The sequence below is a fragment of the Pyxicephalus adspersus genome, chromosome 5 (assembly GCF_032062135.1).
Source record: "Pyxicephalus adspersus chromosome 5, UCB_Pads_2.0, whole genome shotgun sequence".
NCBI classification, from domain to species: Eukaryota; Metazoa; Chordata; class Amphibia; order Anura; family Pyxicephalidae; genus Pyxicephalus; species Pyxicephalus adspersus.
In genome coordinates this window covers 141,374,558-141,395,383 of record NC_092862.1, presented here as the reverse complement: position 1 = coordinate 141,395,383, position 20,826 = coordinate 141,374,558, and the positions used below count along the sequence as shown (strand labels likewise).

Here is a 20,826-nt window from a genome sequence, read left to right as displayed (position 1 = left end):
GATCTTGATTTTTATGCATGGGTGGAGGAGGTGTAGTTTAGCTGCAAAGAAAAACCAGTGTGCACTTATTCTCTATGGATCAAATCCACTAGTGTGCTGCATTATAGCTCAAATGTTCATGCAAAAATACATGCAATAACACAAAGTGTAGTAATGTACAGCAAATGCATTGGTGTGCTAGGTTGTCATTCATTGTTAATGCCACCTAAAATGCAATTACAATGCAGCTGTGCAATACGCTTCTAAAAACACAGCATGAACTACATATGTGTGTTATGTGCTGCATTGGGTAGTCCATTCAAATAAATAGGTTGCTTAATGCAACACATGTGTGTATATATAGCAAAATGCACCACAAACCTATTGATGAAATGAGCTCTCAAGCTCCTCAGGTGATCTGGATTCTTAAACCATAACAAATCAAACAAGTTGAAGTCATTTTATTTAAATCCACTCCAAGAAGCAAGTTTTTTTTTACTCTTTCATCATTTGATATGCTTCTGTGTGTCGGGATAGAGAGCCTATTAATTAGTTGTGGAGGGGATTCTATCACCGCTCACCCAGAGAAATCTTCTGACATAAAAAGATATTTATGTTCTTGCCTGATAGCTGAACAAGATATTAATAGTAATACCGATGAATCTTCAGACTCCCGGAATTAATGAATGCTACCTTAAATCTGCCTTCCAGCCTTCCCTTCATTAAATCTGCCCTCCAGCCTCTCCTTCAGAATTGCACGGTTATACCGGCTCCTCTCCTTACTTAAGATTTTATTGCACAACGTTAGTTATTACAATGTACATTAGAAACTGCACCAAGTCACCTAGAGCCCACTTATTTTCCTGGCTGTAGGACGTCTAGCGTCATCTAGCCCTCCCCTCCCCAGCCTCAGTCTCCCTAGCCACCCCTTTAGTAAAGCAGTTCTATAGTCTCCATTGGAAGCACATGTAGTAGTGTAACAATGCAGGAGAACAATTGGCATTTGAGACAGAACGTTGTCACCCTGTAACATAAAGTGTCTGAAGATAAAGTATTTCAATAAAATCTGCTGGTATATGAAAAGGCAGAAATTACTCTGAAATGACATCAGCATGGTAAAGCTTTTAGTTTGCATGGAATTGTGGAAGGACAATTGTGACATGCAGTCATTATTATATTTGGCACTGCAACCCATGGTGTGGATAGCGCTTCCTCTGGGCAGGGCACATGTGGCGTCTTCTGGCAGCAGTCCCATAGAGAATAAATGGGGGCATTAGTTCCGGTAGGTCTACAGCTGTCAAATGTGCAGATGCTGGTTCTTTAAGAAGCAACGCTGCGGTGCAAGCGCAAGATGCCAAACAATGGGACCTGCGCAGGATCGCAGGATTCGCGCAATCCCAAAGCAGTCATAATTCTGCATTTTTGGTAGTCAAACTTTGTGATCTTCCTTTATGTGGTCAGCTGTGACTGTTGCGCTGATACAGACAATGCAGTGCAACTTGAAATAAAAAAAGCAAAAAACATTTCCAGGAATTTTCAACATTCCCTTCCAACGTGTCTTTTCATTATTTCGAGCATTATAACCCAGAGCGTAACTTTTGGGCAATCCCACTTTTTCATACGCTAATTAAGTCTGTTTACCTCGGCATAATTTCTTCCAATTTTACAGCCATCAATATTTTTGTGTGGAAGTGACAACACAATTTACTGCTTGCTTGCTCCCGGCGTGGCAAAACTGCGCGACTTAGGTATAAAACGCCGAAGCCTTTTCTATCTTGTGACTGCTAAGAGCAGGGCTTATACCTGTGAGTAATTTCTAATTAATTTGGGATAATTATGAATAAAGAAAAAAAAATTGCACATTTTAATTAAGCTTAAAATAATCCAAACTGTCACTTCCTGCTATCTGTGGAATATATTACCTCCACTGTCTGACACTGAAGGCTTCCAGGCTGGAGCACGACAGTTTTATTAATGTAAGGTCTCAGTGATACCGTTCCGAACACAACATGCAAAAATAGTATGAATCATTTACATAATGTTTCCAGCTCTGTCATCTCCACTTTGTGTTCAGGATTAATGATAACAACGGCATATTTCTGCCATATACCTGAGCTAAATGAAAAGAAAATTCTGCCAAATGTAAGGGATAGATAATTATGAGAGATCTTCCCAATTTTTATGGGTTGGTTGTCACTGCCAGACTGATTTTGAGAACCTGAGAGGTGATGGCTAATTTGTCCGATAGTCAGAGGTGTTAGTGGATCAAAGGATCATCAATGTAGGTGCAATGGTGCCGATTGCTGAATGATTGATGGATATGTTTCACATGTAGTATCCAGGGTGCCCAGTCTTTGGACGTTTACGCCCATTGTACATCCCTTGGCCCCAGACAGTCAGTATTGAGAGCCAAACCATTGATTTGTAAAGGAGCTGTATTGGTTGTGATCTTTAGAAATTTTTAACATGTTCTATGTTCATATCTCTGATCTCTGCCCATCTCCTGTAGTTTATCCCTATTCTACGTTAATTTCTGTAGTATGTCCCTGTGTATTGCCTGCAGCTCATACTTGGTTTCCAAACATCTCTTGTAGTATATCTGTAGTCTTTGCCCATCTTCTGTCCCTAACAAAGTCTTGTCAGCTCCAATGGTCATAGACGCCATTCCTTCAAATTCTCACTACTAGTGTTGGGGAGAGATTGTTATTATCTTATATTTATATATGTGTCAGCACTGTACATGGGAGCTGGGTCTGTGACCACCAAAGGAGACAAGTCTCTGTCACAGGTACTTCCCTAAATTCAATCATTGCCTGCTGCACCTTCCTGCATAAAGGGGAGCCAGGAGGTATGACATAGACAATGGCCACACAATGATACTGATGATGCCAGTTGTTGGTTTAGATCAATGTTTCTCATCCAGGGTTCCTCCAGAGGTTGGTGGGGGTTCCTTGAGTAATGAGCAGTTTGTACCTCTCAGGTGACACCAATGATCTTCTTGGCTATGTATAAGGGTGAAATTCATCCCAATGATCACATCTAATGGACTGCAAATTGTAGATAAGGTAAATATAAAAGGAGTTTCCGTAGGACATGGAAGTTATTTCAAGGTTCCCCCGTGTTAAAATGGTTGCAAAAAGCTGGTGTAGCACAACACTGATAGCAAAATACATTGGAAAAACAGAGGCTTCCACAGATGTCCTTCTAGAGCTGTCCAATCAGCAGGAAGAATGTGCATGACTGATTGCAGAACTAATGTCTCACTCAGCAGGGGGCGTATCAGAACCCTGCAGAGATATCACTGCTTCCACACAGAGATCAATGGTCCTTCTCTCCAGCATGCTTGAAGGAAATAGGCTTTTCTATTCAAGCTGTGCTTCTCGTTTAAGAAAGCAAACTGTAAGATTTCAGACAACTTTTGTCTTGATGCCCCTGGAATATTTTTAGCCGATTTGAAGTAGAAGTCTATTAGGCTTATAACACCAAAAATTACTTGGGCCCAAAAAGTACCTTGCTGTAAATCTTGGGTGGTGCATTTCAGAAGCACAAGAACTAAGGGCTCAGTGTATCCTTCAAGTTTCTAAGTAAAATGCAGAATATAATGTTGAATATGAGTAAAACAAAAAATAATTTGGTTACCCATCGCCTGTGTCTAATGGAAGCTGTTATAGGAAGTCCATGTGCATTCTAGAAACATTTTACGTCCTCTTCTTAGCTCACAAAAACAAAATTTCAGCTGCTGTTACACGGCTCGAAAATATGCAGCAGCAACAACAAACAGTAAAGCCCTCTCAGACCACATTCACACAACAGTCCGAGGTGTTGGGACCCAGGAGATCTGCCAAAATAACCTTTCACACTTGAATTTATACTCATTAAATTTTGTTTAGAGAAAGAAAAAATGCTATTTTTGACAGAATCCCAAAATGTATGCATTAAATTTAAAGGAGCCCTTAATATGTTAGTAAAACATCATCACATCGACATATATTTTCTTAAATAGACCATAAAAAATGCATTTGGGGTCCCGAGCATTTGAAATGTCTTCACATGTGTTACTTAAAGGGGGGTATTCATCATCTTGCTTCTCGAAAGCAGATTTTATAGTGGCACGTTAAGCCTATTCTGAATACCTGGGCCATAGCATAAGTGTCAAAAACGCTACATTATTTACCATTCTGCAGATGAATATGCTGATTGAAAAAAGGGCCCCATTGATTAATGTTTTCTATGGTGCCACTGGATCACAGGTGTCAGGCCAAAATTAATCAAGTAATTACCACTTATAGGATTACCAAATTACTGGGATCATTAATATAGGCTGGGTGGTAAAAACAGCTATTAATGAGCCAACCAAAGGTTCAGGTTACCACGTTAAGGATTGTGCAAAGGTGGCTTTTTTTTTTCTTTCTCTTACTCAGACGTCTACAAGAACAAACTGTTACTTATAGTGTACAGCAGCCATTTTTTGAGGGTTCCTCAAGAGCAGTGTTTTTCAACCAGGGTTCCCTGAATTCATAGTGTTCCTCCAGAGGTTGCTAGGGTTTCCTTGAGTGAAGAGAAATTTTCTCAGGTCAGTTTTATTGACCACAGTGTCTTTTTTTTTGCGTAACAATGGCATTCTTCCTAATGGTCTGCAATGTAAGAAGCTTTCTTCCCAATAACACCATGTTAATGTACTGTGATTTGTAGATATAGTAATTATAGCAGGGGTTCCCTGAAGGTCTGAGCATTCTTTTGAGGGGTTCCCCATGTTAAAAAAATTCAAGAAACACTGAGAGATTGGTAGGGGTTCCTTTGAACTGTGGTTGATAGATCTCCCATTTAATGATGTTTGTAAAAATCTGATATCAAGACCACTTATTAGAGCAAACTCCATGCCTTTAGATTATGTTTTTAGGTGCCTATAAAGGAGGCCCCTTTTCTTCTTTTTCTAACTTAGCCATCTACATAGATAAACTATTACTTATAGTGTACAGCAGCCCTTCTCAATCAGGAACCCCAGGGTTGATCCAGAGGTTGCTAGGGGTTCCTTTGAATTGTGCCATTGTGCCAAAAGTTGTCCATTTTGATAATGCTTGTATGGTTCTAGGACCAACGCTGCTTGCAGCTCCATTACTCTAATGATGTTTTTAGGTGCCTATAAAGGCAGTTTCCTAGCTACTTGTTCTCAGTGCCCCCCCCCCCCCCAAAAAAAAATAAATAAATAAATAAATAAAAGTTGCACATAATCCAAGACACCATGAAAGTTTGAGGGTATGGCTTACATTGGTACCATAACCAGCATCAGACTGGATAATGATGTAAAAAAAAATTACTTGGAATCACATACCAACTTTATTACCAACATCTATGGCAGTGGCAGTAAAAAAAGTGACATAAAAAAGTTTTGACTAGAATGAAGAATTCCTGAAAATGTGGAATGCCAAAATGACTGATGAAGGCTGCCATGCTGGAAGAGAACAAGGTATGCACTATTGGATAGGTAAGCATACTAGCTCTTCTGTTACAGAGCTGTTTTGATGTCTTTGGGGACCATTGAGGGTCTCTTTGAAGTAGTCATAGCTGAAAAATGTTCTGATGGTATAACCTGGATTGCCTGCATCAGAAATTTCTCGTCCCCTTACTAGGTAAACTTCCTGAATACCACATGTTTAAAAGTTTCAGCACTGTTAAAGTCAAGCTCTTTTGATCGGAGCTGGGTAGAAAAGTACTTTTTGTCTCCTTCCAATGGCAACCTTGGCTTAAATGAAGCTTATGAAATGCATGCACAATTTTGGAACATTTTTGAATTAGGAATCTGGTATATCATGCAATGCTTCAATATCATATTGGGATCCAGAAGATGTTAAACAATTAAGGCTGACTAAAGCCTGATAGTCCTAGATTCATTTCCACTATGTTCTTCGAGCACTCCTCCCTTAATTGCAGCCTTTACAAAATACCCAGTTTACACGGGATGATGATTCGGGATAAGGTTTGGTTTTGCACCAAATGTGTCTCAGAATTTATGTGCAAATTTACTGAGCTGAATCTTTTGGTAAACATCATAATGTTTTGTCTGAAGATTGAACCATGGTCAGTAGGCTAGAAAAGCCAATGATGGCGGTAATTGGAGCTCCAAGCCCCATCACTATAAAAAGGAGGGGGTTATCCAGAAGCCACATTGGTAATATATGTTGGAAACGTTAGATATAAGATAGAGAAAGCTGACAGTTTGTATGGAGACATCCTAGGAAGACTTAATCTAAACCAATATAGCCTATGGTGTGAATTCCAATAGTGGGCTTTGTGTGGCTGAACCTTCATTGTTGTGCAAAAACAGCATGCACCAACATCTTGCAGATCTTATATTCTCTGTACTTTATTGCAACAGTAAATATGAATTATAGGCTTACACCTCCCAATAAAGACAACAAGCAAGCCAAAAGGCAGATACTGAAAAGCTGTCTGTGGGTTCTGCCTTTTTTTGTACACATTATGGTAACGTGTGTGAACCAAATTCCTCACACATTCACTCCCTATCATTGTTGTTTAAAAAAGCTTGGCAATCACCCCAAAACTAAAGGCTTAAAATGAGAGGTAGAGGAGCTGGCATGGATGTGGTAGGGGACAAGAAGGTCCCAAAAAACCAAGTGGTGGTGAGCCACACAAATAGGGGTCAACCAATTCAGAAGTACTGATGCAAAAACATTTCACAGCCTAAAGTTTTGGGTAGCAGAAGGTTACAATCCAATTCCAGTTAATTTTAGCTTTTACAGCCCATATCTCACTAGGAAGATTTCCCCTTACTTCCTATCTTAGAAATCCAACCAGAAATAAGAAAATAATCTTACCAAATGTAAAAGAATTCTTGTTTTAGACATTTTGTCACAAGAACAGGCGACCACAATGGAAGATTTCTTTTCATCTCTTGTTCTTGAGACAACTCTAAAATTAAGGGTTTCCATTGTCCAAGTGGAATTGTCTAAATAGAGAGAGTAAATTTCTCCCAGTGGGGGCGAAAACAGCAATAAAAACTCATCAGATGGTCTATTTCTAATTTAAATAAAAAAAACTTTGGAAACTGAGACAAATGTGATTTAATGCAAAGGTAATATATATAATTATAGATGTATAAAATATATTATTACGATATGCAAATGTCTAAACTTACCCTCTATATACATTATATATATATAATATATATATTTATTTATATATAATATATATATTTATTTATATATAATATATTTATATAAAATATATATATATTTATATATAATAAATATATATATTTATTTTCACCTATACTACAAATTCTATTTGGCACCCAGCACCTCGTCTTTTTGTCTTGACTGATGTTATAAAAATGATGACAAATTGAAGATTTAATATCATTGTAGATTGAATATCATTTAATTATGTGCTTAATGATTTACCTAAATGAATATGCAGTTGCTCATTTGAATATTAATTAGTGTCATGTTTGATAAGTGAAGTGTAAAACAAATATGGAATTCCTTATTGGAAATAATTTGCACAAGTTAATTGTGGAGTCTCCTTTACTGAAGAATGAATCCCATGGAGGGCTATGTATGGCCTGGTCAATATTCAATGGTGAGTGAAGCTTGGCTGATCAGAACAGGCTCCATACATATAATAAGAGGTGGTTATATAGGAGACTACCAGGGAGGTTGGTATGATGGGCTTTAATGTATTTTTAGTGATGAGTGAAATGCAGGCTTTGCTATTACTAAGGCTACATACACACGTGCAATAATTATCATTAGAAGACAAACGATTAACAACCGATCAACGAGTATGCACAATTATTTTATCGTTCAAATATAATCCACCAATAATGTACACACACTAAATACGATCGTTTGAAGGATGCAGGAAGTGACATGTTCCGGAGAAAGTGTATCACAGAACAATCTCTGAATGATCACTGGACGACAATAGATAGATAGTGAACGACCGACCCCCAATCAGATCCGCCCGGACGGTCGTTTGTTTACAGCAACATTCCTGGTTCATCGGCATCGTTGGCCAGTCGTTGTGCACTTTTTTGGTTAACGTCTATCGGACGAACGGTCGTTAGTCATTCGTTTACAACAATAATTATTGCACGTGTACATACCCTAACTTGATTTTGCAAATACTGGATGTCCAGTATTTGCTGCACCTTTCAGGGTTGTATCTGATCTCAAGCAAGTGTAAAGATCAGAAAAGATTAGAGAAAAGTTAGGTCACCTTCACACTTGTGATGGAAAACCACATGATTAGCCACCCCCTGGCATAAAGCAAACTATTGCAATGAACCCAGGAGCCCATGGTATGCAGCGGTGGTGCGGTTATTCCTCCAAAGGAAAAAAAGTAACTGCATGGCCAGAAGCAATATGTCATTTCTGTGAACTATGCTGGAAACCTGCTGCAACTGCATGCAAAAAATGATTCCCAACAGCTCCCATTTAGTTAAATGGAAGGGAGTAGGAGTGCAGATGATCATGCAGTTAGTTTATTATATTTGGTGGCTGAATTTGTTTCCTTTTTTCAGGTTTATATTCTTTTTTTCACCTTCCAGTACCACACTTGCCAGCCTAGGGTGACAACGCTACTTCTCTGTGCCATATGAATATACAGTAGAAGCAGAATAATCACCAATGGAGTAGAAGTATGTTATGGAAACAGTGAGTGTGCCAAGAATACATGGCACCTTCACGTCCATCATTTTGGAGAAGGTGCTCTGTAACCAAAGAGGCAGCCTCTGTGTGGTTTACTAGTGGCTAAAAAGACTTCTTGCAAATCTAATATAGAATTCACACAATACAGAAAACAATTCCCTCCTACTGTGTGCTACTTTCCCCTCCTCTTAGATTGTAAGCTTTTCGGGCCAGCGTCCTCTCCTCCTCCTGTGTCACTGCAACCCCTATTTATAGTACAGTGCTGAGTAATATGTTGACGCTATATAAATCCTGTTTATAATAATATTATTTAATTATTAGATTATAGTAAACATATTTTTTTGCTTTTATTGATGAGATATTACAGTTGTTTGAAATAATGTATTTCAAAAATTAAAAGAAAGCAAATTGAGTTTATTGTTGCAGTTTGGATAAACTTAAATCAGAAAGGTGTATTGAACAGATGCCTTCCATGTTACTTTAGGTCCTTGTCTGCACATGGGCTGCTCTGCACGTTACATTTCAGTGCGGGATGCAGACAAGCTAAAAGTAAACAATAATTTTTATTAGCATGGGCCCTCACTGACAGTTCTGAAAGCATATAGTAAAAAATGGAGGTAGGTAAGAGACTATATTTGCAAAGTTGCTTGATGTCTCTGCATATATTAAAAAAGCTAATGTGTTGTAAAAGTACATTTTATTCCTTTAAAGTAAGTAGTGACTGGCGATCCTTTTATTCCAATACCTTTTCAAGAAAATGACACATTCCAAAAAAAAAAAAGATGAAAGCTCCATTTTTTGTTTTAATGATTACCCTATGCGTGACATACTTTCTTATTCAATACGGCTAATATATGGCACGGAAAAAGATATCCATTTTACATTGCAAATGTCAGCTATGCACTTTAAAAGGAAATATATTTTGCAGCCTCTAACGAAGTGGCATCTCATCCCAAGTAGAGCCTTTACCACGGCGGCCCCGATACCTCTGACAACTGATATTTAATAAATGACGGATCATGGATTACTTGTAGTTTCATCAAGAAAAATGTCTCCTAATACTTTTGAAAAACGTTATCGCCTCTCCAGCCCATCGGCAACGCATAACCTTTTTATTACGTAATTAGGGACATCGATTATGGTGCAACCATGTATCTTAAAGTCACAGGGAAAATGCCAGTTTGATAATCACTTTCAATTAGCTCTGAGCTAAGTACGCATTCATAAAATGTCTTCCTTTAATTTTGAATTAGGAAACATTGTCGACATAATCTTTTTGGTGCGTGGATCATTTAAGGTAGTTTACGTGAAAGTAAATCAGAGCTTATGTCATTGTCCTAATCTGTACAATAGCTTTCACAGACTGAACTTATTACTGCCTCATTAGCCGCTAAGACATTTTTGGTGGCCTTTGAGGCAAGCTAACCTTTTTATATTGGGAACGTGTCCACAAACTTGTATACACATTCATACAAATCAACTGGTTTAAAAATACACTGCCTGGCCGATAAAGACGTCCCAAAGCTGATGGGAACAATGGTATGATCCGGGGTGTCTGTGGTGGCAGTGGTATGATTTTGGGGTGCTGTGGGGGATAGTGATTTGATCCGAGGTGTTTGGGGAGCAGTGCTATTATCTGGGGTGACTGTGGAGGCAGTGTTACGATCTGGGGTATCTGTGGAGGCAGTGTTAAAATCTGGGGTGTCTGTGGAGGTAAATTATAATCTGAAATTCCTGTGGGGGCAGTGTTACATTCTGGTGTGCCTGTAGTGGCAGTGTTAATATTTTGGGGTGTCTATGGGTTAATGGATATAATCTGGAGTGCCCGTGGGTATAATATTATGATCTGGGGTGCCTGTGGGTGCAGTGTTATGATTTGGAGTGACATTGGAGGCAGTGTTATTATCTGGGTAACTTTGTGTGCAGAGTTATAATCTAGGGTACCTGTGGGGGCAGTGTTATGATCTGGGGTACCTGTGGGGGCTGTGTTATCAACTGGGGTTGCTTCATTTGGTCAAAATTAGGTTAATCAATGTTATGTGGCCAATTCTTTGAATAATCTGAATGGCTTTTCCATACTTTCTTCCCTGATGGCATGGGCATATTCAAGGATAACAATGGTAGAATTGTCAAGATTAAATTTTGAAAGAGAGGTTCAGTGAAACATTGGACATCATTTTCACACATGTATTGCTTACCACACAGTCCGGACCTTAACCCTCATCTTTGGGATGAGTTGGAGATGACTTTATGCAGTGATCCCTCTCTCTTATACAAGATCCTGGCCAAAAAATAATGCAACTATATAAATATATATAGCTATAGATATAGATATAGATATATGAACCTGTTTTGGTTTTACATACTTCAATTTGTTGATATCAATACTAACTTTTTTACTCTTTGTTTCTTTTCTAGATCAAAATTACTCACAAAAACCAAGCCCCCATGCTGATGGGACCTCCCCCGAGGAACAGTCTCTTCACGTCCTTTATCAAGGGAACAATGAACAGGAACAAAGAATGAATATTTGCTTAGACTTGTACACATTCATTGAAAATGATGGTCTTGACCCATTTCCATGGGCTTCTGATATACCAGTTCTTTGAATAATGGAATTGATTTTACATTTTTTTTACTTTAAAGTTAAATTATAATTTTATTTATTGTAATAGTTTTTTTCTTTTCTTTAAGTTAAGCATGTACGGTCAGTGTTAATTTATATACAACAACATGACAGCCAATGAATCTGCATGCATTTTATTTACTCAGTAACACATCTGAATGCTAAAATCGTATTGGTCCACAGCACATCCCAGATAGGGGAAGTAGTGCAACCCATTATAGGCTACAGAAAATCTTTTATCAATATACCATACCATAAATTATCTCAACTCATCTGCTCAATGTCTGCTAATGTTGTAGGCTTTAGCAGAAGCACAAGAAAATGACCATTGCATATTTGTAGGCTAATTATAACAAAGCCAAGGCAAAAAAAGTCATTCCTGGCCAATAATTAGGGGGCAATATAATTTAGCGGGGCAAATGAAAAATATAATAAAATAATTTCATTGGCCTTCATTAGCCAAAGAGATATAATAGGAGGGTGGAAACTAAACACTAAGGGAAAGAAAATTTTCATTATGATTCTGACCAACGTCGGGAAATACAGCCTTTCAATGACTGAAGGATTGCAAAAGAGCAACTCCAACATTTGTTTAGGTGTAAAAAAACTTTGATTTATTGGATTGAGCTATACATCTACATTCACCTCCTTTTAAATCTACTAAAACATTCTATTTCGTATCATGGCCTTACAAACTTACCCAAAGTATTGGCCGGGATTCCAAATCAGCGTGCACTTTTTTCATGATACAATAATAAATATTGGCAGCCAGTTAGTCACAAATCTAACAATATAAATGTTTCTTTTAAAAAATGGGAGAATCGAAAGGATAATCATAAAGAAAGAATATGAAGTAGAGAAAAAAAACATAATCAAGGAAAATAAAGAAGACCTTCCAAAAAATGTCCCCCCCCCCCCCCCAAACACAAATGGCTTAAAAAACACTAAAATAAAAAGTATTACCTCGAGCCATGCAATGCTCATGGGAGAAAGTCTATGGGAGTATATTCCTGCATTAGGCTGTGGTTCATTTGCAAGGAATTTTAAAAACTTAGGTTGTTTCCTAACTAAGGTAAAGGTGATAGTTGGGTGGGATCACACAAAGAGGAATGGCCCTGCCCCCAAGGAACAGAACATGGGCTAATTGATTGGTTGCTTAGGCATTTAAAGTTTTAATATGGGAGAAATGTTGCCTGATTCCCAAACCTGAAAGTAATAGCATTAGCAGTAATAACATTTAGCGGGGCATCACTGTGGTAAGTGGTAATAAAGCGTGGAGAAATACCAGCCAAGGGAAATAGTAAACTGGATAGGCCAAATACAGGTTCAGTTTAATAGTTACAAAATCATTTATACTTTGCAAGAAAGAGCAGGACTTAGGAGGAGAGAGCAGGGATTTTCAGGAAGGGGAAGGCCTTAGCAAGAAACAATAGAATTCAGCAGGAGGAAGCAGGACATAGAAGGAATGGGTAGGACTTAGAAGGAAGGGGCAGGGCTTGATAGGAATGGGCAGGACTTAGAAGGAAGGGGCAGGACTTAGAAGGATGGGGCAGGACTTTGATAGGAATGGGCAGGGCTTAATAAGAAAGCAAAGAATTCTTTAGGAAGAAGCAGGGCTTAGCAAGAAAAAGCTGGCCACAGTAGGAAGAGGCCAGGACAAAAAAAAAAATAGAGAATAACATATTGTAAATGGGAATCCTACGCAAACTTCAAGTCCTTTGCACTCTCCATCATGGAAATCTTTATTCAGTTCATTGCCCATGTCTGTCTGGTTCAATACACTTCCACCCCAGCAGGTCATGAACCAATCACTAACATGAGAAAGCTTTGTCAAAATATCTAGTAAGATATATTCTGTCTATATATCATCTTTTAGCTGTAACATATTGACAACAAAGCTTCACTAGTTTTAGAATATATACATGACAATAACCCAGTCTTTTCTGTACAGTAGCGTTGATTCATTGACTGGGTGCACGTGAAAAAAATAACACTAATATACTATTTATTTTTCTAGTATAATCAGTCTAAATATTTTTTGCCCCAGCAAAGTTGTACATTTCATGAACATATTATGTGACAATGGCAGTATTAATATTATTATTGTAAATTATAAATTGCACTTTTGTTTATTTATCTATATGTCCTCCATCAAAGAAAATGATTCATGAATAATTTGTGTGAATCTATACAAGCACACAAATATCCAATCTGATCCATTCAAACCACTGGTGTAACAAACTGTTTCCCGCCAAAGATTTACTGGCTAAGGGTTTAGAGTAATGGGTTAATGCATAATTAATCAAGGGCACTGAATAAAATTCACGGCTGAGAAAAAAAATTTACAGCAGTTTTGATTACCTTGCCAAGTGCTGAGATTACATGTCTGATGCATTAAATAAACTTAAATAAATGTACTTCTGCAGTGTTGCTGGGAAGGATACTGCTGGAATTAGGGACCAATAAATACAATATTTTATGTAGATCTTTTTATGCAAAGCAGTATTGGGGAACAATGGAAACTAAAATAAGCTTGTAGATGAAGTCTTTGGTGCTGTGGTATAGGAACCAGAACATGAAATAACTAAAAGGGTTCATATGGGGTAGAGGTCAGCTATGTGACCTTTTCTCCAGGCCTTATTGCCTATCACTGCCCTTACAGCCATTCTTCTTAATCACTTGCAATATTATACTTGCCATGCTTATGAAGACCTCTGCAGGCAATGCCCAGCTACAAACCTTGAAGTTTGCCCCAACCTTGGAGTTTATCGGCTTTGTAAAGTTTTTTTGTGGGGAAGAGTACAGGTGTGCAGCACACAATCTACTGATTCTAATTGGGGTCCTAAAGATTTAGCTTGTCTTTTGTAAATGGTTTTATTTAGCTTGCTGGAGAACAGGGGTTATATATCAGCTATTGTCCCAGCACCATTAGATAATGTGACCAGGCTCATGATCTTGTGTTCAGATTCATTAAAAATACAAAGCCAACGTGCATTGGTGGTTCCTAGGGGCCCTGTTTGTCAGGTCTTTGTAATTTTTAAGAACTGCTCAAACCAATACCTAGTGATTTCTTTTTTAATATAAGATTTTCCCTTCAAGTCAAACTTTCCTATATTGTATAGAATATGGGGCCACTTCTATTTAAAGCTACAAAATAAAATTGGCTATTATTACCTTTTTCTAATAAGTGCTCTTCATCATATTTCTTGTGTTTACATGGGTCAAGAAATCTATTCAGAGCTACTCATGTAGTTTTATTAGGTGGAGGACATGTACTCACAAAGTCAATCACTGTGTAAAATGACACTTGCAGATGTGAACACTGTAAGTTTCATTAAATAAATACAATGTTTCTATTTTTTATTTTATTGATGTAGAATATATGAATAAAATTAGTGCATAAAACACTTGGAGAAACCTTGCAACTTAAAAAAAAGATGTATTTTTTTTTTTAAATTGTAAGTAATGACAAAGTTATGGCTAAACAAACAGGTCCATAGTGGAAATGTAAAAAATTGCTACTGCATAAGGGGTATATAGATATGTGAGGTTATCATTAACAAGCAATCAACAGCTTATGAGTTTTTCAAAACTCTGTTTAGAAACTCAAAACTTAAGTTTTAGGGTTTTCTTTGTTGACTGTGTCCCAGTTTTAGGAGATTTCTTGATTGATATCTTGAAGCTGAACTTCTCTTTTGGATTTTTTTCCTGTCTGGAAGAGCATTACCAAGCCTTTTCCTTCCCAGCCTGATGGCCTTGCCCTGTTGGCATTGGTCACAGGATTTTAGTTTGTTCAATCGTAGCAGATCACATTTGGGTGTGCAAATGGAATCTGTCTTGGAATGCCCACCCCTTCTGATTGACATCCATCCATCAATGCATTTTGACATTTGAACGATTCCTGCCAGAACCATCCCACTGCTTGTATCAGGACTAAAGCCTGTGATAAGGGAGGGCTGTGATGGTTTCCGAAAGCTATGTATACCACCATTCCAGTCCAGCCCAACAGTCACCATCTTTGGGCATTTTATAAATAAGCACATAGACCTGGTAATAATGTCATTGTATCTAAAACAAGATGTGCATCAAAACAGAAAGGTTATTACAAAAAATGAACCATGGTAATAAATGGTGGAGAACCAGGGAAGGCAAAATATATGCATTTCCCTTCCAACACCCTTTATTCTTAAAATTTCAAGAGGATTTACCTGCATTCTCAATTCTCCCCATTCTCTTTTCCAAAGCTGCCTACTACTACGGTATCTAGCTGACCTCTCTTCTTTTGGGTCCAGATTTGGCAAATGCCAAAAACATGTAGGGTCAGGAGGTATTTAGGTTGACCAAGAGTCACAAAACTCAAACTGCCAAAGCTCTAAAGAAATACATCCAGCTGTAGTTATATATGTTCTATCCCAATTTATAGTGTCAAAGCTAACCTAAGCCTGCTGCATGCATTTTTTACATACAACTTCTTTTTGTTTCCTTTTTGCCAATACTGAACAGGCTGCTTCGGTATTTTTAAATATGAAATATAGAAGAAAACTGCTTTAATCCAGCAGGGAAATGCTGCACTTTGAGTTTGATTATGGTGTAAATATAGCATGCTGAAATGCATTTTGTTGTTCTTGTTAAAGATCAGTTGCTCTCGTAGAAATGCCCTGCCCTAGGCAGTGTCTTTTTTTTTTTTCAACATTTATTGACATTGTTTGATGTGTTTATATGAATGCTAACTAGAACAGACAGCACTCTTTAGAATAAAAGGTAGGTAAAATTCACTAAGGAACTAAGGACCAAATTTTAGAGAAAGTAGCCTTGCTGTGTGATTATAGGTGTCGTTTGGAGGTGAATTAGGTTGTGGATAACTGCCCCTTGCATGGTTGTAGATAACTGCCCCTTGCATGGGACTTACAAATTCAAAAGGAAATTGTTGGTATGATGACCACCATTTGCCAGTATTGGTATTAGGCAAAATAAAGAAAATTTACCCAGGCCATTTTCCAAAGTTGGACAGGGTCACGTCCATGCTCCAGCTTACTTTGTGCAATCTGCTGAACAACACTCCACACTGGTGTGTAAATTCCTTACTGCACACCATTCAATCTGTACACTGTGCTGTACAATACACTACTCTACTTTTTAGACAGTCCTGTACAATATACTGCATCCTTCTCCACTTTATACACTGTACATTTCCTATTGCACTTTTCCCCACTTTGTACATTATGTTGTATATTATATGGCACAATGCCACAATCTGTACACTGTGCTGTACATTCAATATTCCACATAGCTCTACAATATATACTCTGCTGTATATTACATAGTCTACCCTCTTATGGGGCATTGCAGATCTGACTTAATGGAGCTTAGCTTTGGTCGTATCCAAATAGTACCCAAACGTCAGCCAAAATCTTCCATATTTAAAGTTTAAATACAATACGATGATTTTTTTTTTTTTTAGAGAACAGCACCTCTGAATTCTTTCTAATACTTGTCAGTGGCTGGCTGTGAGCCTAGAACTGCCATATAACAATGATGCAGACATATGCCTAAATGCCCATACAATGTTGTAGATAAACGTAAAAAAAACTCATATGCCAATCCTAATACCCCGGTGACCCAATTTTATTTTGCTGCTGTCAGTTAGATGAAAGGTTTATTCTTATTGGTTGTTGTACATTTCCCAATGACATCATAACAGTCAGTACACTATTCGTCATTCAGCTTTAGTTTTGAGTTTCCTACTGTGTGCACAAAATTTTATTTCAATTATTATTTATTGATGGACACATTTTCAATTCATTGGATGGATGGGTTTATATTGTCACCTGAAGGAATGGGGACACCAGATGCTCAAAAAGCCCAAGGGTCCAAAATTACCTAGTTGTGAAATCCCACATCTGCTAGAAAGCTCCGTAGTGTCCAAAGAATGGATTTTTCTTAACATCCTTCACAGTTTGAGACTTTTCCACATTTTGTAGATGGTTGTTGTATTTGCCCACTCCTCTTGATGTATCTTGACAACATTCCACATATGTAATGAAGCTATGTCCCTCAATAAGAGAAAAAGAGTTTATCACATATTTACATATAATATATTTTCTTTAAATTATTAACCTGTATTTATATAGCACTGACATTTTACGCAGCGCATTACAAAGTCTTTACAAAGTCCTCAAAGGGGCTCACAGTCTAATCACCTACCATAGTCATATGTCATTAACACAATCTAAGGCCAATTTTGAAGGGAAGCCAATTAACCGAACTGCATGTTTTTTGGGATGTGGGAATAATGTGCCTGGAAGAACATCAACACAAACAAGGGAAAATCATACATCTCCTTGCACATAGTGTCCTGGCCAAGATTCAAACCTCAGGCCCAGTGCTGTAAAGTCCGGAGTGCTACCCACTGAGCCAACCATACACAGATACTGCGCTTGGTTGGTCTGTTGCCCACATTGGATGTTTTATTGCTTCTTATACAGTGTAACTCAGCCAACAACTCTTGCATGTGGTCCTATAAACCAATATGTCCAATGAATCGATCTGTGTCCCTGAAAATAATTTTGCACTGAGCACAAAATTTCTTCTATTATCTTGGTTAATAGCTGCCAAAAAACACCTTTCCATTAATTCCAAGGGAAAGTCAACAATTTGCCAAGAAGTAAAATTAATTCTTAGTGAATCTCTACCTATCTGCCGTTTGTCAAAGGTGTTGCCTACTTTTGCGGGATCAAATGTGACTTGTTTCTGTTTAATGATTCTCGCCGTACTGATTCAAAGGAAAATTTGACAGCGAAATGCCTTAATCACTGGAGCTTTATTCAATGCAATTTATGAAAAACTCTAAAAGTAATTGAAAGCATTTCACAATCCCCTTTGAAAGCAGTACATGTATAAATTCTTCTTTACAAGGGAACATCAGATATTCGATTTTTCTGCCTTAATCCAAAGATTATTTTAGAACATATACAAATATATATAAAAAAAAAAGTATTTTAGATTATAAATATTAGTGTCTTGCTCAGTAAAATGAGACTTTGGATTTTGTCTTTGACGTTGCAAAACCACAAGTAACATTTTGCACTTTTTAAAGTTCTGTAAATGTTTACAAAGCACATGAAACTAAGAACAAAGCATTGGGACGAACAAGGTAATCTTTTTACCTATTCTTTGATGTGTTCTTCTACCAGAAAAGAAATTCCTCTTGTTGTAATATTTCAATTTATAATGTATATCTTAATAGGTATGTGTATAATGTTTCTGTGTTTTTTTTTTAATGCAACATATCAATGCTTAGAAAACAGTTGTCTTTTGTCACAATTGTATATGTATATTGATAACAAACATGATGCAGAAAAAGAGCACTAGTTACATTGGAAGTGGTTAACTCAATATGTTTATTAAATGTGCTGGTGTGGTGTCTCTTCAGCGGCTTAAATGCAAATTTCATATTTATAGAAAGGTACGCAATAGGTTGATACCTTGATAAGTAGAAGGTGCTGTGGTATTCATTTTAGTCCATTTGTTCTCTACAGTTAAGGTTAGAGTTACCCAAAACTAATGGTTGAGATTTTTATGGAAGGTTAACACAATGCCAATATTTTATCTCTCGTAGACTGAAATAGTAAGATATCCCCAATTCTTAGTTCCATCTAAATGCAAGAAAGTGGCTCATTCCCCAATAGGGTTAGAGGTGAGCAGAATGGAGCTGGGTCTAATTCAGTTGGAAAAAATATTTTTTTATTGAGCCGTGATTCTCCAATTATTTTTCATTATCAGCAGCTTCTATTATTGGTGGTGGGATAGTTCCAATCAGACTCAATTCCAACTTAAGCTACTTCAACCCTTAAACAATCTAAGTTCTAAAGATAATGTACATTGAGCCCTTCTTTACTGGTCAATGGCCAATATAGTATGGCTTGGCCAATCCACCCATCAGATGATCGACAGTTGTCATCATCCAAAGGCCAGATTGGCCGGGCCATACTCTACCTGTCAATGACCGGTAAAGAAGGACTCAATGTACATTATCATTAAAACTCAGATTGCTCAAGGTTGAAGTAGTTTGGGTTGAACTCTAATCGGGATTATCCAACCACCATTAATGGAAGCTGCTAATAATGAAAAATAATTGGAGAATCCACCTGTTAGAAAGTGACAACTTTTTATGCCTTGGTAGTGGGGAACAGATAAAATATAATACAAGAAAACCACTGGAATACCCAGAGAATATATCCAGAGGGTCATTCAGAGAATACAAGGGCTTCCCCAGTTCCAAAACTGAAATCATACATTTAGATTAAAATATAGAAGCATTTATACTTGACAATGATACCAAGATTAAATAACACCAGTTAAATAATACTGCAAATATTTATAAGCAAAGAAAGTTCGAACTCGAAGAACAATTTAGTAGAATAGAGGAGTTCTGGTAGCAGGCAAAGAACATATAAATCTCTATAGGATTAGTTCTGTATATTTGCAGAGTGGGATCTAGAACTCTTCCACCTCTGCTGCTAGTTTTAACAGATTTGAAGTGCAATTTTGGTGGTGTCACTATGTGCTGCTCAATGTTCTTCTTGCTGGAGAGGAAGCTGTACGCAAGGATCTTCAGTGCAAGGATCTCCCTGCTTTCTGTGGATCTGTGCTTTCTCTGCCTCTTCTGCTGCTTCTTAACATTAACCCTAGCAATCTTCAGTAGTACATCGCTGATATGAGAAAGCAAATACCTGCTGACATGGTAAGCCAGTATGCTGAATAATGGGGAAAGGGACAATTTTTAGGGAGACCACCAGTGATACTAGTGACTAGCCCTTTCACAGCATTCATAGTACCAGTCTTTAAACTTATTCTACACCAGGGAAAGAAAAATTTGTAGAAATCACATAATCAACAAACAATACCCACTCATTGAGTTCTAACTGACAATGAGAAATATAAAAGCAAAAAATAGGAAGGTGGAGTTACACTTTCCTTATTTACGATATCAGAAATCCTATGTAGAGAAATGGTTCTAAAATGAATACATTCCACAAGTAAAAGTAAAAGTTGGGTTAAGGAGATTGAACTGCTTTTGATATTAGTGGCTCTCTGCTTTCTGCATTTTATCAGTGAATTCTGGCATTGGAGAAGCTTGCAGGTAGACTGTAGTGTAATATCGAACTGCTATAATAGTATGGCTGTCCCTAAATCGGGGCATCAGAGATATGACATAAAGCTTCATTGGAGTGCCTCATTGATTGTTTCAGATGTCCTGAAAGTGTGACCTTTGTATGTTTTTTTGCTTATTTTATTGTTACAATCAAAAGATTAAATACTGCACTTTCAAGGTTTATTCTGCTTTCTTGTGATTTATTGGGTTGTCTTTTATTATTTCTCGTTGAAAAATCTGATCACACCCCAAGTCATGATTCTGAGGTCCTCAATTTTCAACACTTCTTCTAATGAAAATGTAACTTCACTTTTAGAATTTGTTTACACTGATGATTTACCGCTTGGCATTTTTGCACCTTTCTAACTACTGATGTGTGATTGGCCATTCAAATGCAT

At 37.4% G+C, this 20,826-nt stretch overlaps 1 protein-coding gene across 1 annotated transcript in view; it reads left to right on the top strand.

The window, feature by feature from the left end:
• Positions 1 to 20,609, top strand: part of DGKB (diacylglycerol kinase beta) — a 293,858-nt gene extending 273,249 nt beyond the window's left edge. The window contains exon 26 of the mRNA XM_072412954.1: positions 11,067 to 20,609. Coding sequence (XP_072269055.1) covers positions 11,067 to 11,174 — 108 coding nt within the window. The 3' untranslated portion in view covers positions 11,175 to 20,609. The remainder of the gene's footprint in view (positions 1 to 11,066) is intronic.
• Positions 20,610 to 20,826: the final 217 nt, after the last annotated feature.